Source organism: Pseudopodoces humilis, chromosome 17 (assembly GCF_049639895.1).
Source record: "Pseudopodoces humilis isolate 2021_Gansu_Grassland_sample_001 chromosome 17, ASM4963989v1, whole genome shotgun sequence".
In the NCBI taxonomy this organism is placed as follows: domain Eukaryota; kingdom Metazoa; phylum Chordata; class Aves; order Passeriformes; family Paridae; genus Pseudopodoces; species Pseudopodoces humilis.
Genome location: NC_142216.1, coordinates 1892894 through 1910417, shown reverse-complemented (window position 1 = coordinate 1910417; position 17524 = coordinate 1892894). Strand labels below are relative to the sequence as shown.

General features: G+C 40.0%; 1 protein-coding gene across 1 annotated transcript in view; it reads right to left on the bottom strand.

Moving 5' to 3' along the window:
* Positions 1-17524, bottom strand: part of UBTD2 (ubiquitin domain containing 2) — a 44014-nt gene that overhangs the window by 12369 nt on the left and 14121 nt on the right. The window contains exon 2 of the mRNA XM_005523682.3: positions 7232-7468. Within this exon, the coding sequence (XP_005523739.1) occupies positions 7232-7468 (237 nt within the window). The remainder of the gene's footprint in view (positions 1-7231; positions 7469-17524) is intronic.

The window sequence follows — 17524 nt, the reverse complement described above, 5'->3', positions numbered from 1 at the left end:
CGGAACAAATGTTGGCTTTGATGGAGCGTGGAGCTGTCCCAGCTGCTTGCAGGGAGAACAAGGGGTGGAAAACTCCTCAAACCGAGCAGCTCTCCCCACCAGCCATCACCCCAAGAGAGAAGACAAGCACAGAATGACCCAGCCAAAGGTTTGTCCTGCTCCCCAGCTCCCTGCATCCCTGTGCTGACATTCCCAGACCTGCTAATGAGCCTGCAAGTCACTCATTTGCACACTCAGTCTCCAAAGGTCACCAGCAAAAATGTGAAAGGCTCCAGGGAGGTCAGGCAGCCTGACAGGATCCCAAATCAGCACCCACATCCGAAAATAAAACCAAAATAAAACTACAACACAAGGGTAGTTCAAGCTGTGGGGGTGGAGGGGATTAAAGGAGGCTGCAGGAAGATCTGAGGTTTTATTTGCTCCTCAAATAAAGGAGGAGCAAATCTCACCTCCACGGTGCTGCTCCTTCAGAGTGCCCTTATTTAAAATAAAAAGGAGGAAAAATGAATGATTAAGCATAAAGGTGGGAGATTGGAATATTGGTGCTGCCTCATGTCCTGGATGTGCATCAAGCAGAGGCTGCACAGATGGGGAGAGCCCAGAAAGGTTAAAAATTCAAGGAAAGGTTAAAAATTCAAGGCCTTGCTGTAGCTGTGACCTTCTGTAAAAACCTTCCTTGATCACTCAGGAATTATTAAAAAGCTCCTCGGAGGTTTCATTGTTCCTGTGCAGTTTCAAGGAGTCAAAACACGGATGGAAACACGGAGTTCATTTTGCTGCAGGTTTTCTTTGCAATAAAGCTACAAACCAAATATTGCTTGCTCTGGGCTGGGCTCAGACGTGGCTCAGCGAAAAAGGAAAGCTTTTTTTTATCAGTGATAATTTTCTCAGTGATAACTGTCAGCAAAAAAAAAACCAAAAAAAAAAAGCAGCTCCCAGCTTTAGGTGCAAGAAAATTCTTTGAAATTAGGATTTTTCCAGAGGTCAAGCTGCCTGTAACACACCCAGTGAATGACTCCAAGTTATCAGCCTGGGTATTTATTGAAGGAGGTTGTGGAATATTTTAAAATACTGAAATACCTCATGAGTGCTGCCCATGTTCTCTGTGACAGCTCAGGTAGGATTTCCTAAAAGGTTAAAGGGAGAAGCTTTCTGAGGCTCACACACTTCTGGCCGTAACAACTATTTTGCCTTTGTTTTGGAGAAAATCATTATTTTTTATTATTATTTAATTATTATATATTATTTAATTATTATTTAAACCAGCAGAAGATGCCAAATGTTTTGGCCACAATCAACTGGAGATGGTGGAAGAGGAGTGGGATGAGCAAGGGCTGGCTGAGCCTCTCATTTACCAACCTGAGCACACCAATCCCCCCAAGAACAGCACAAAAAACCAAAAAACAACTCCAGAATCCAGCAAATCCATCCCTGGACATCACCAGGGAAGCCTCAGAGGGCTCTCACTGCAATCTTCAGTGGGGGAAAAACATTTTAAACTTCATTTCCCACTCACATTTTAAACACTTCATATTTCTTTTTCTCATTTCCCAAGCAGACAGCGAGGCAGATGAAGCTGATACTCAGTCCCTCCACTGTAAGCAGCCAATAAATGTCCACTCCTGGGAATATTTAATAAAGCAGACATCATGTCCTGACCACTATCAGATACCACAGGACTATTATTCACCTAAAGCAGACCCACGCCTGTCTGGAACATCTGCAACACCCACATCAACAAGGCAGCTTCCTACATGAGGAATTTGAGATGTTCTTTTGTCACAAATCTGGGTTTATTTTGAGCATCTCATGGCCAGTTTGGGTTTGGTTTTTTTGTTGTATTTTTTTGTTTTGTTTTTTTTTTTTCCTTAAAGGAATTAACTGTTATTTTTCTGGTCACACATTAATGGTTAAAAAACCCCTTAAAGCAGCATTTCTAAAATAAATGCACAGTCATCCTCCCCCACCAGAAAAGACAAACTGAAACCAAAGACAGGAAATAGAGAGGCAACAACTACAGGGGAACAGACTTGAAAAAAGTCCAAGCAATTTGTGTTGACAAAGCTCCTCAAAATACCTTTCAAAACACAAGAGCAGAAGTTAAAGATATTTGAGGAAAACAACTGCAGGATGGAGCCAGAAGTGGGGATTTTATTTGAAGGGTTGAGAGTTTCTAACCTGCACTTAGATATATAAATATTCCAACCAGCCACAACTGCTTCACATCCTGAGGATTTGATTCATTTCCCTTCCACTTGAAGGAAAAGATTTTGGGCTCCTCTGCTCTGGGGAGTGGATTTTGGGATGAGCTGGGCTGCCCTGCTCTGGGGAATGGATTTTGGGATGAGCTGGGCTGCCCTGCTCTGGGGAATGGATTTTGGGATGAGCTGGGCTGCCCTGCTCTGGGGAATGGATTTTGGGATGAGCTGGGCTCCTCTGCTCTGGGGAATGGATTTTGGGATGAGCTGGGCTCCTCTGCTCTGGGGAGTGGATTTTGGGATGAGCTGGGCTGCCCTGCTCTGGGGAATGGATTTTGGGATGAGCTGGGTGTCCCTCAGCCTGGCAGGAGCCCGGAGGAGCAGGAGAAGAGCCAGCAGCAGAATTTCTTGTCACACCTGTCCCTGTCCCTGCAGAGCCAGCCCTGACAGGGCTGGAACACCCAGAGTGGCCAAAATTGAGGTGCCAAGCAGCAAAATTGGGATGCAGCTGCCATCCCTTCCCAGAGGATCCCTGGGTGCTGGGAGGCAGGAAGGGATTAAAACAGCCCTTTTATGAAATACTCAAATTATTCACTCCCCACTTCAGCCAAGTTCAGCCTACAGAGGGGACTTGACGTCAAGAACCCTTAAAAATAGACCTGGATGTGTAGAAGAAAAAGCAAAATAAAAGCACTCTTATCCTAATGCACACACGGCCTCAGTGCCAGCAGCAGCTTGTCTGCTTCCTCACAAGACAGCAGCAATTTTGGGTTTTAATCCCTGCCTTTTGGGTTGGTTTTTTTTTTAAACTGAAATAAAAACAAACCAGAAAAAGCTTCCCTCAAACTAATAACTGCTGTCTCCTGAGCAGAGCTCAGTCAAAAAAAACCAAAACAAACCCCAAAGCAACAAAGCAGGAGGCTCAGCTGTAAATTTTATGATATTCACTACAGATTTTAGAGTTTTTTTAACTTTCATGGGCTGCATTTTCCTCCCAAGTACTGCTGCTGATCATATTGACAGCCAGGCTTCGATAGTCAGACCTCCCAAAGCTTTCATAACTCTGCTGGAATCTAAAATTAGACAGCCACACTCACCAAAATATCATTTACTCCCCTGTTAAAGGGGCATTAGAAAAACCTGAGTGTTTGGTGTCCTCACAGAAAAACACATCACCCAACAATGTTTTTGTGTAGAGAATGTAATCCATCAAAAATATGATTTTTAATGATAATTAAAAAGCCTCTTAGACAAGCAAGCAATTCCTACAGCTTTAATTCCCAGCAATTTTCAGGGAGAAGAGGAAGAAGAACCACAAGGACCTTGTGGCTTTAAGGGCAGCAGTTCACAGGGGATTCAATTTAAATGCTAAAGATGCCCCAGAAAAATTCACTGTACGGATTCACTCCACAAAGCCATCAATAGATCAGGTAAATCCAATATTGCCACCACACAAAAAGCACTGCAAAATGACAGAGTTCCACTTTCTGGAGCTGTTTTAATTTACAGGACCCATCCACGGAATGGTCAGTGTTAACAACCTCCTGTATTTTATAGCACTTTGTGGCAGATATTTCTGAATTACTGTGCAAATTTCAATATTAATGCTTGGCTTGCTGGGCTGTGAGCACACACTGACAGCTCAGTTTTCCATCAACATTAAATAAAATAAATGGACTCGATAAATGGAGATTTTCATCAGCATAAATAAAAATGGAGTTTGCAACATAGCAAAGGGCAACCTTTTATATTGACTCCAAGTGCTAAAAACACCCACAACCCAAAACCTGATGGGGATGAGGTGTCCAGGGAACAGATTCTGTGGATTTATGGGTTTCTCCTGGAAATCAGGCAGCTCCAGAGGTGCAATTCTGTCCTTTTGCTTTTTGTGTGGAGGCAATATTGAACTTAGCTGTGGTATTCGATAAATCTGTGAGAGCTGGAGGTGGCACTCAGTGCTCTGCTCACAAGTCAGACTCAATCCTGGAAATCTTTTCCAACCCAAATAATTCTGGGATTGTGCGTGATTTTTGGTATTTTTATAGAAGAGATTTTTATAAAATAGATTTTTGTCTATTCTGATAAAATAGAGTTTGGCTGGAATTAGGAATTTCTGGGAAACACACCACGCCTTCCCCACAGCTCTTGGCTTTCAGGGGTTTTCTTGTTGATGCTTGGGACTTTTTTATGTTTTCCTAATTAATATTTCAACCAAAGGAGAGGGAAATGTTCTATTCAGAGCGGGAATATTTCAGTGATGCCCTTTACTTCTCCCCAGCGTTCCAGGGAAATATTCCCATCCCATTTTTGGGGATCACACAGCAAATAAAGAGCCAGAGGTGCTCCCTGGAAAATCCAGGGAGCCACAGGAGCTGTGTTTGAACAAACAGCTGAAAACTCAGCAGAGAAACCATTTTATTAAAGGAATTAAACCTCAATATCCTGAGCACTCTGCAGCAGGTGAAGTGTACATCCCAGAATTTATTTCCTACAACTGATAAGGGTTAAAAACACCCCTGAGCCAAAGCTGATGGTGGAGTGGCTTTGAGGGTAAAGTTAACTTATTAAAGGCAATAATTAATAATAATTAATCTATTAAAACCTATTAATGATAATCATTAAGGGTATTAAAGGTACCTATTAAAGTTAATCTGCATTTTATTAGAACTTCCTCCTGTATAAATTGAGTTTTTCTCTAATTAATATTTTAGCAATATATAAATATTTTATAAATATTTTAAAATATGCGTTTATATTTTAAGATATCTGTACATGTAATACTTATCTTTATATTTAGAAATATTATTTTATTTATTTATTAATATATAAATATTTATAGCTTAGCAATTTATATTTTATAAATATGCATACATATGACTTTATTAATATATTAATATTTATAATATTTTATATGTTGACATTTATACTTAATAAATATGTATAAATATTAATTTTATTATATTATTAATATTTAAAAATATTTTCTATTTAGCAACAAAGCAAAACAATGGCTGCAAATATGCAATCTCTGAGATATTAAACCCCAATATCCTGGGAACTCTGCTGCAGCACATGAAGTGCCCATCCTGGAATTTAAAAACTCCACTTAACCCCAGGCAGACTGCAGTTAGTATGAATGACTTGCAGGCCAAGTTCAGCTCAACATGAACATTATTATAAAATATTACACACTCCAGCATTTCCTGTTTGATAGCTGAGAAGTATGGAAAACTCTTCTTCATTAACTTTCAATGGGCTCATTAATAAAATATGGAGGATGTGCTACTTTAAGACAAGAGGAGGGAAAAAGGAAAAGAAAAAAAAAAAAAGTATAAATTGGTGATAACGTTATTTCTATTTCTAAATCCGTCCCACAGAGTCACCCAAGATAGATGAGAAGTGCTAAGCCCATCCCACCAGCTTATTTATTTATTTAATACTTCTTACACGCTATTTTTAACAGCAGAAGCCAGCAAAAGGCATCCATTAGAAAAATTACACAGCTGAGAGCCTTCCTCACACCACAGGAGTGACAGATCTGCCTGCAAGCAGCCTCAGAAAGGATTTTTTCTTTTATTTTTAATTTTTCCCATCCCTTTCCTGTAGGATTCTGGAATAAAAAAGCAATTTTATTTTTGCAGCATCAGCTAAGCTCCAGTCTCTCCGTGCAAAATCTGGATCTGCCAGTCCTTACTCACTGCCCAGCCCCCTCCTCTCACTCCTCCACTTCCTGCAAGGTCTTGTTCTTTCAGGAAAAAACATGGCTGGAACACAGGGACAGGGAAATGTGGATGTAGGGCTGGGCTTGGGGTTTTTCTTTTTAAGCCTCTTGTTGTACACACAGCAAATAAATGGAAGGAAACACCACAGCCCCTATTGCATCATTTTGCAGAAGAAAAAAATGAATGTATCACTAATTTTTTATTCTATTATTATAATTTTATATATAATTTTATATAATATATAAAGATATATTTATCTATTATATTAATATTTATATTATACATATATTATATAATTAAGATATTTAAATTATTAAATTTGCAGAAGAAAAAATGAATGTATCACTAATTTCTATTATTATATTTTTATATATAATTTTTATATAATATATAAAATATATATTATGTTAATATTTATATTTATATGTCATTATAATTATATACGTAATTAAGATAATATTTAAATTATTAAATTTGCAGAAGAAAAAAATGAATGCATCACTGATTTTTATTCTATTATTATAATTTTATAATGATAATATAATAATTTTTAAATAATTTCATATGAGCCCCCTCTCACTTTATTTCTATTAGGAATATAGGGAAAAGATTAATTTTAGAGTTAAGTTAATTTTAGAGGGAAATAAAGCTTGGGAAAAAAAAAAAACCCACCCAGCAGGGTTCAGAATAACAAAACAAAGTGGAAAATACCCAAAGTAAGAGCTTGCAGTTTATCTCACACGGGATTTAACAGCAAATTGCCAGCCCCAAAATTCTTGGGAATTTTTTTCAGACTCTTCAGAAGAGAAAGTTTTAAAAACCCAAACAGTTCAAATGCCAAAGAAGCCCATAAAATCAGGAGGGAAAAATAATCTACTTCCTTACAAAGAGAAAAAAAGTTATGAAAAGTTATGAAAATGATGAAAAAAAGTTTTGAAAGCTGGAGCATCCAGGTGCTCCAGGAGATCACAGAAAGTGCCAAGTGCTGCCTGTAAAGATCAGACTCCACCTGAGCATTCCCATGGACCACACCATCCATCCCAACTGCAGCAACTACACAAAAAAACAGATTTTCTTGGTCCCTTTATTAATATTATATTAATTAATTAAATTATATTAATAAATATAATATTAATATAACATATAATTAATATTAACACCATTTTACTTGGAAACCGCAAGCAGGAGCGCGTCCACACCCGAACACAGATATTTTAAACCATTCCACCCACTGATTTTTGGGGTAAAAACATCATTATTTAACCCTTTGGAGAGGGTTAAATAAAACATCCTGCTGAGAGCTGCACCTACCATGGGGCAGCGTTATGTTTGCGCCGTCGATGATGGCTTGTGCCAGTTCGTGGTCGTTGCTCTCAAAGGCGTGGGCAGCAGCTTTGAGGGCATCCCAAATCTCCTTCCTGCCCTCAAAAGCTGGGGCTGTGTCCCAAAACTCATCCCTCTTACTGCGCAGCTGCCCGTCCGTCATGGGGTAATCGCTCTTCCATTTGGGTTTCTCTTTCTTCAGGGGTTGGTTCCGACCCAGAGCCACTGTGGGGGGACAAATATAGAAAATTATGTCATATGTCATAATATAGCATATGATACATATTGCATTTATATAGATTTGTTAAAAAAATGTCATGAAATTGTGGTTTAAAAAATCATTAATCATTAATTAATCAAAATAACACCACAAAATTCCCTTTGGTTGCTCTGTTTAGGATTTCCATATATAAATACTATATATATATATATATATATATATATATATAAAATACATATTATATTACATTCTATTACATTCTATTACATTCTATTATATTATAATATTATTATATTAAATAATATTATACATTATATATATTATATGTATACATTATATATATTCATATTGTATTTATATAGCTATATTAAAAAATATAGAATAAAATTGTGGTACAGGTGGTAAAAAATCATTAATTAATCAAAATAACACCATAAAATTCCCTTTGGTTGCTCTGTTTAGGATTTCCATATATAAATACTATATATATATATATAAAATACATTCTATTACATTCTATTACATTCTATTATATTATAATATTATTATATTAAATAATATTATACATTATATATATTATACATATACATTATATATATTCATATTGTATTTATATAGCTATATTAAAAAATATAGAATAAAATTGTGGTACAGGTGGTAAAAAATCATTAATTAATCAAAATAACACCACAAAATTCCCTTTGGTTGCTCTGCTTAGGATTTCTATATATAAATATTATATATATATATATAATACATTATATATTATATAATATTATATATAATTATAATATTGTTATATTAAATAATATTATACATTATATATTATACATATACATTATATATATTCATATTGAATTTATATAGATATATTAAAAAAATATAATAAAATTGTGGTACAGGTGGTAAAAAAAAATGAATTAATCAAAATAACACCACAAAATTCCCTTTGGTTGCTCTGTTTAGGATTTCCATATATAAATACTATATATATATATATAAAATACATTATATTACATTATAATACATTATATTATATTATAATATTATTATATTAAATAATATTATACATTATATATATTATACATATACATTATATATATTCATATTGTATTTATATAGCTATATTAAAAAATATATAATAAAATTGTGGTACAGGTGGTAAAAAAAAAGAATTAATCAAAATAACACCATAAAATTCCCTTTGGTTGCTCTGCTTAGGATTTCTATATATAAATATTATATATATATATATAATACATTATATATTATATAATATTATATATAATTATAATATTGTTATATTAAATAATATTATACATTATATATTATACATATACATTATATATATTCATATTGAATTTATATAGATATATTAAAAAAATATAATAAAATTGTGGTACAGGTGGCAAAAAAAAATGAATTAATCAAAATAACACCACAAAATTCCCTTTGGTTGCTCTGTTTAGGATTTCCATATATATATATATATAAATATATAAATATATATATAAAATATATATATAAATATAAAAAATATATTTACATATATATAAATTTTATATATATAATTAGATATATATTATATATTATATATAATTATATTGTTATTATGTTAAATAATATGATACATTACATATATTATACATATACATATATTATATATATATATACACATATTAGATTTATATAGATATATAAAAAATAATAAGATTGTGGTAAGTGTGGTTAAAAAAAAAGAATTAATGAAAATAACACCACAAAATTCCCTTTGGTTGCTTTGTTTAGGATTTCCATATATAAAATATCATATTATACATATTATATTTATATAGATATATCAAAAATAATAAAATTATAGAAAATGTGGTAAAAAAAAAAGGGAATTAATCACAATAACACCACGAAGTTCCCTTTGGTTGCTCTGTTTAGGATTTCCAGAGCTGCATTGACAGCCCCCGTTGGCTCCCAGGTGATGCAGCACGAGAGGGTATTGTTCATATAATGCTCATGGTTCAGATTTTCATTTATTGAGAGAATTTTGTTTTTATCAGTCTTGTATGGTCAAAACCAGACTCGGATTCTCCTCAATTTTCCCAGGTGGAGCTCAGAGGAAGGGAGGTGAGATGGGTGTGGCCCTTGCAATTATCATTTGCTATTTGTAATTAGGATCTGCCTTTGTTTCTGTGCAAATTCATCTTCCTGAGCTGATTTCCCCTGGAAATCCAGGAATCCACCAAGCTTTAAAGAGCATTTTCCTCCTTCTCAATAAGGACAAACCCACTTTTTTCCCTTGAACTATGTGTGGAGGAGGGTATAAAAGTTGAAGGGTTAAAACTCCCTGCTCCCCTCCCCATCAGTGCCCGGTGCTGCAGCAAGAGATTCCAAATTCACAGAGGTTTGAAGGAGACCAGAAACCCCACAGGAGGTTAAACCACAAACCCTCCTTCAATCTGAGCCCACACCACCAAAGAATGATCGGCTTCCTCTGGTAACTCAGACACGTTTATGAACCTGAAGTGTAAAGAAAAGGGGAGATTGGAAAGGATTCCTGCTGGTGAAGGTGAGGTGACACTGCCCAGGATTTGCATTTTTTAATTTGCATTAAAATTTTAAATTTTAATTGATTTAACTTTAATTAAATTGCATTTTTAATTTGCATTAAAAACATGGGAGAATGGTTTGGGTTGGAAGGAACCTTAAAGATTTCCCGTTCCTACCCCTGCCATGGCAGGGACACCTTCCACCATCCCAGGCTGCTCCAAGCCCTGTCCAGCCTGGCCTTGGGCTGCCAGGGATGGGGCCACACAGCCAAGAACCTCTTCCTCATATCCAGTCTAAACCAATTCCCTGTCAGATTAAACCATTCCCCTTGTCTGTCACTCCATCCCTTGGAAATCCTCTCTCTCCATCCTTTCCTTTCTCTCCATCTGCAGCTCCTTCACCCCAAAGTTTCTCCTCTGCAGGCTGAACAATCCCAGCAGAGCTTTTTTCTTTTCCTCCCAGCAGAGCTGCTCCATCCCTCCAGCCCTGGTGGCCTCCTCTGGAGGATGAATTTCCCCAGAAACAAAGTCAGCTCCTAATTAAAAGCAGCAAATGACAATTGCATGGCGCTCATCCACCGACCCCGGCTGCTCCTCCACGTCCCACGCAGAACCCAACAATAATAAACTTCTGAACCCTTTCAAGTGCTCACAAACATTTATTGCTTTTTGTTTCCAGGGGATTGCTTCCATGGGATTGCTTCCATTTGCTTTTCAAAGGAGTGCTGACCATTTAGCAGGCTGCAGAGCAGCGAACCCCAGTGTTTACAAAACACTGAATTTCCTGGCAGAGCCTGGCCTTTCCCAATCCAAGGCTCAGCTCAGCACACGCAGCCTGGGAGATGCTGCTGGGGCAGCCTCAAACAATGGGCTTATGCATTAAACCCTGTACATTCTAAAATCCTAAAAACATATGTGGGAAAAAGCTCCAACAATGAATTGTTTCCTTAGTAAGGCTTAGCAGGCAGAGCAAGAAATTTTCAGCCAGACAGAACAGGACACTGCAAGAAATTTGGGTCAGTGGGTATCTTTATTTTTTTTTTTCCATTCCATTTTAGCTCACATCTGTTTGTCCACTCAATGGATGTTGATTTCTCCCACAGGGCCCTCTCCTTGTCCCCAGACATCAATTATGGAAGCAGGTTAAAGGCACTTCTCGCAGCCCCACTGCAAATCCAGCAGCTCTCTTCTCTCCCTGCTTCCCACTCTGCCCCAGCCAGCACCCAGATTTACTGAAAATTGATTTATCCTCACAGCCTCCAGTAACTCCTCCCTGGAGATCCCATCCTTCCTTCACAGACAACAGCCATGATAAACCCGCTGATAAATTCCCTTTTTCCCCCAAGCTGGAAGGAAAGGTGGTGGAAGAAAGTGACTCCCCAAATGGCTCAAAAGCCAAATCCACTCTACCAAGCCATCCATCCCAGTAGAAAACCATTAAACACAACTTGGCTCCAGCACAAGCCAGTATTTAAAAAGATCTTTGGCGTGTTTATCATTTATTAGAAGTGCTTCAAGGATCCCCAAAAAGCTTTCCCTGAAGAAATATTCATTATTTAGCTCTGTGGATAGATGGGGCAGAAATGATGAGAGAAACTTACACCATGTTAAAAAATAACCCAAATTTGGGCCAAAAGGCCCAAATATTTCTCTTTCCAGCCCATGTTTTAGTCACTAAAGCAAAACACGCGAATTTCTACAACCAAACCTTCGGACCACATCAAAGGACTTTCCCTTTTCTGTTAACAAGGCTGATAAAGAAACAAACATCAACAGTCTGAACCACTTAAAAGTATTTACAGTGTCAGTTTTCTATTCCTCACTTTGGAAGGAAATGAGAGCTCAAAAGGAAACCTTGACTTCATTTAAGACCATGCACATCAGAGGCACCACCAGCTCGCACGATCCAGAAGAGAGAGCAGCATCCACATTAATTTTTCATCTTACATCACTTCAACATGAGTAAGAAATTATTAATACCCTGCTGGAAAGCAGGAATTGTTTTCTAAATGCCAAGAAGGCACGTTCTCTCTGAAGCAATTCTCAAAGTCACCATCTCAGCAGAGGCCAATGGTTGATATTTTTGGTAAGGGATTTATTTAGAAGGGAATATGGAAATCAGTACCGGTCTACTTTCCAAAAAGTAAAATATCAGCAGCAATGCTCCAAAATGAGTGAGGTTGTTCTTGTTCCAACAGCTCAGGTGTGCAGGTGGTGCTGTGCATCCCAAAGAGGGTAAGAAATCCACAGAAGTGAGGGTGGAAAAGCCCTCCCAGCCCATGGAGTCTGAGCTGTGCCCCCTCCCCACCCTGTCCCCAGCCCAGAGCACCGAGTGCCACAACCAGGAATTCCCTGGATGCCTCCAGGGATGGGGATCCAAACCTCCCTGGGCAGCTCCTTCCAATGCTTGAAGAGGTGGTGATGGATCAAAGGCTGCACACGAACTCTTGGAGCTCTTTTCCAGTCCTAGGGAATGTGTCCAACAGCTCTGAGTGCCCCCAAAGCAGTGGCACACAAACCATGGGCTGCTCCTGTAGGATTCAGCAGCACAACCTGGTTTATCCTTCACTACGCTGGGATTCCCCAAGGCAGCTCCTCCTGTCTGCCCCACTGAACTCCTGGCAGATTAAAAAGTCTTATTTTCAAAAGGAAAAATGTATTTCTCCAATCCTCACAGACTGTTTTATAGCCTGAATTGTAAATTTATTTCCCTTCCCCGCAGCTTCCCATCAAAGCAATGAATCTGCAAGGTTATCTCCGCTCTTTTTGAGCGAGCTTATGCAGATAAACCCAGATATTTAAATCAGTTTCCTAACAGAATGTCAAGAAATGTCTCTGTGTTAGTTCTTTGCAGCAGCTGGTGTGTTTGTTATGCCGCTATCACTCTGGATATCACTGTGGATATCACTGGTGCCTCTTCTGAGGGGCACCAGATGAGCAGGAGCAGCTGCTACCACAAGATTCTTGTATTAAAAGCCAATATCCAGCTACACAATCCATAATTCCTAATTGATACCCCCCTGAATTACAGCGCTCCATCATCAAACTGAGAATATTTCAGCGTCAGAGGGTTTTGTGTTGAATCAGATGTGGCAGAGCTGAGCCACAGGACAGCTCAGAACTCTGGAGAAGGGCAGGATCTCTGCTTCAGGTGTCACCTGGATCTTCCTCCTCCCCAGCTTCTGACCTGCCAGGTAACTCTGTGTGAGACCTGGAACAGCCCTGAAGCAGCTGAGCTTAAATCTTAATTATCCATGGAAACACCTCTGCTGTCATCAGCCCTACTTGAGTTTTCCCCTCCCACCCCATTCCTTCAAACATCTTTCACCTATCTCTAAAAACAAAGTTAGGACTCAAATTTGGCTGTTCCATCCCTGCCAGTGCTCCACAGTTAATTTCTTCCTTTTCCTTGGAAACACAAGCATATGTTGCTTGCAGCATTAGTCTTTTACAGCTTTTGTAAAAAGCGGGGGAAACTGGCCCAATCTGGTGGTGGAAAAGTTTCCAGGCAACACAGAACCCACCCAGGGCATGGAAAACCCAGAAGGAGCCACCTGGATTGGACATCCTCCGCTTCAGGCTGTCCATCTCCACCCTGCAGTTCCAAGAACAGGGCCTGGCTGTGCCTCCCAACCCCTGCAGATCTGTGGGGAGATGGAAACACAGCCAGAAAGCACGAGGGAGGGACACCCCGGCACTGGAACACGAGTTAAGAGCAGATACAGGCAAATATTCCAAAATCAAAAGGGTGAAATGTCGTAATAGGAGAATCTGACAAGATCTGATAATATTTTCTTCCAAGAGATGAAGGCAGCTGCTTCAGTGGTGAGAGATGGAAAAGGTTTGGAGTGACCTGTGAGGAGAGGAGGAGAGAAGAGAAGGATAAAAGATCACCACGAGTCTCTCTGAAAGGGAATGACCGGCTCAGGAGCTGCTGATGGAGGAAAAGATGGGATTTGAGGGCTGTCCACAGAAATGATGAGCTGTGAAGGGAACAGCTCAGACCCAGAGCTGCCAACAATCAAAACTATTTTCCACACCAGATTGCTTCCCTGTTGAGGCTCAGCTGCTAACAAAGTATTTTTCTATCCTAAATGAAATGCAAATAATGGTTTACTACCCAGAAAGTTTCTTTTAGTAATAGTCCCAAGGGCTCCTCTCCCCACAATCACCGAGCACTTCTCTACTTAATCAAATGAGTCCCATTTTAAATCCATTTTGCTTCAATTTCCTCATAAGGTACCTTGTAATTTGGCATCAATATCACACAGTTCATCCTAAACATTTTCTTTGAGTCGTTCTCTGGTGTAATCCTGAATTACAGCAGTGCTTGGAAGAGCCAGGACAAAGGAAAAGTGCAAAAACCCAGACAACAGGGAGGGAGAAAGGGAAAATTCACTGCATTTAAGCAACAGACAATTTGAATTACATTAAGCAACATGGGCTTACACAATTCAAATTACATTAAATAGCATGGGCGTACCCAACAAGAGGGGAATGGCAGAATTTTATCTGTTTATTGCTAATTTTCAGCAATTTTCTTCTTCAGTGGTTACATTTTTCCAAGGCAAGAAGAAGATTTTGGAACAGAAGTGGCACTGGACAGTGGCAAAGACTTAAAAGTGAAATATTAGGACAATTAGGTTTTCCTAAGAAGGAAATTAATTAACATTTCTAAGGAGCCTGTGTGAACTTTCCAAATAAATACAAATAGAAAGATAATGCTTGAAACTAAGTCAAGTTTTATGTGGTTTTTTATGAGGGTAAAATGAACACTATTTCCCTGGTAGAAATTTGAGTTCTGTCTTGAAATAGTTGTGTACTAAAACACCAGGCTGCAGACTCAAAGCAATATTATAAAAGTGTAGGCAAAGGTATTAATTTTAAACCAAGTAACAAACTGTGAAGCTTTTTGGAGCAGCAAACCCAGCAGAGACACAAGAAATAAACCCTCCAACCAAGCCCTGAGCAATTTCCCCGTTCTCCCACCTGAAAGGAGGTGAAGAAAGGAAGAAAATAAACAAAAAATAAAAAATAAAATAAAAAAAAAAATCAGATGGAGAGGGGAAAAAAGCAGCAGGGCCATCAGGCTGAGCAGCATTTCAAGGCAGGCTAAATGATGGACGTGGTGCCCCTGGGGACAAAGGGGACAATCAGTCACTGCTGCCACCCCAGTGCTGGGCAGGGAATCCTTCCCTGCTCCTCCTCGGTTCTTACCCAAAAACTGCTCAGAAGAGGCTGCAGGGAGTAAAATGCAAGTTCCCCTGAGAATTCCAGGCAGCTCTGGACAAGTCCTTCGTGCACAGCTCATCCCTCCCTGCCTCTGCCTACACATTAAACCTTCCCCAAGTCAATCCAGGGGCTTCCCAGCATGGGAGATAAAACATGAGAGGATGAGGGTGGATGAATGAGCTGGACAAAGAGAAAAAGTGACACTAATTACCAGCTATTCCACTGTATTTTCCATTTCTCCCATCCTTTTCAGCAGAAGCTGCAGAAGAAATCAGGAGATTTCCGGGCAGCTCGTCACTCCCTGGTGTTGCAGCAAGAAATAAAAGCTTCAGCTTTTGAAATCTGCTCCCTCGGTGGTATTCCAGATCCAGAGACCTCAGCTCATCCCAGCTCATCCCAGCACAGGCAGGATCTGCTCAGTGACCTGGGATATCCTGAACACCACAGGAACTGAAACCAGGTCACTTTGTCTGATGGCAGGGTGCATTCCCAGCCCACAGCCAGCTGGCAAGGGCTGAATTTAGACTGGATATTAGGAATAAATTCTTCCCTGGGAGGGTGGGCAGGCCCTGGCACAGGTGCCCAGAGAAGCTGTGGCTGTCCCTGGATCCCTGGAAGTGCCCAGATCCAGGCTGGACAGGGCTTGGAGCAGCCTGGGAGAGTGGAATGTGTCCCTGCCCTGAACAAGATGATTTTAAGGTCTCTTCCAACCCAAACCATTCTTTGTTTCTACGACTATTATTTTTTGGGTACTTCCGAATCCTGCCAGCCCACCCAGCCTCCTGCAGAGGATTCTCAATCATCTTGATTAAGCTCACCATACAACAGCTCCTCTGGACAGAGAAAAATGTCTCAGGGAGGGAAAACCTTTGTGGAGTCACCACATGGGCAGTGGCTCTGTCATGGGGTTGAGCAAGGATGAGGAAGGAAAGCTGGGCACAGGCCAGGGGATGTCCATCTGTCTCTTATTTCCCAGCACAGGAACCCTGGAGCCCCAAACCCAGCTTGGCCAGGCAGCAGCTCCAAGAGCAGGAGCTGTAAAACCCAGCTCAGAATCAGCCCCAGCCTCCCAGGGAAGCTCCCAGTGGTGGAACAGCTCCGGGGGACAGACATTATCAACACAATTACTGTCAGCACTGGAATTTCAACTGCTCCTATCAATGGCAGATGGATTTCCAGCACAGGATAAAGATTTACCCATTCCCCCAATGCAAGCACCAAGACCCTCAATCTGCACCATCTGCAGTGCACAACTGACCTGTCTGAAAATCTATGACAAGAACATTAAAGAAGCTGTCAGCAGCATGAAAAATCTTCTTTTTGAGCCCAGAGCACACGTTTGCTGTGACTTCTGCAGCGTGTGGCTTAAGCTGCAGCTGAATTCCAGCTGAGGGCTTGGCACCAGGGCAGCAGGGCAGAGGGAATGCAGGGGGAAGCTTCACAGAGCCTCTCTGCCAGGAAAAAAAACTCACCCCAGCACTTTCTGTATTCCCAGCATGAGGACGAGTCAGCAACTTCACTTTTAAAGCACTGAAAGGCTTTTGTGTCTCACTGTTCCTTCACACGGAAACTTTAGACACATCAGATAGAAGAGCAGAGGGTGAGTTCCTGACTGGACAAGCTGTGCTGGTGTGCTGCTGGGACAGGGCACTGCCTGCTGCTCCAGGCTCCTGGGCAGATGGATTTCACACCAGGAAACATCCAGCTGCAAATCAACAGCTCAGAGAAATTCCCTTCCTCCTCGAGAATGTTCTCCCTCTGACCTCTGTATAACAAGCAGCTGCATGAGCTGCTAAAAAAAGTGATTTCAAGCTCACAGCATCAGTGAGGCTGGAAAAGCCCTCCAAGATCACCAAGCCCAAGTCGTGCCCAATGATCACCTTGCCACCAGCCCAGAGCCCTGAGTGCCACATCCCCACCTTCCCTGGACACCTCCAGGGAAACGGAGCAGCACCAAAAATCCCCCAAGTGCTTCCCCACACACTGAGAGCCGAGTTCTGTGGGCTTTGAGCAAGGCCAAAGCGAGGTTTGGCTCAGCAGGGTTTAAAACAAAGCCTGGCTTTGCTGTTGGCCTGAGAGCACACACAGCCACACAAGGCCACCAGGAACTCTGAGCTGGGCAAGTGACACAGGACCAGCTGTTGGACATCTGGGCTGTGTTTAACACACCACGAGTGCTTCCAACATTGGCAAAATTTTCATGGGGGGAAAAGAAAAAAAGAAAAAATAATAATCAAAGGCAGCTTTATCTTTCACCCTGCCAGAATGACAAAAAATATTTGGCTG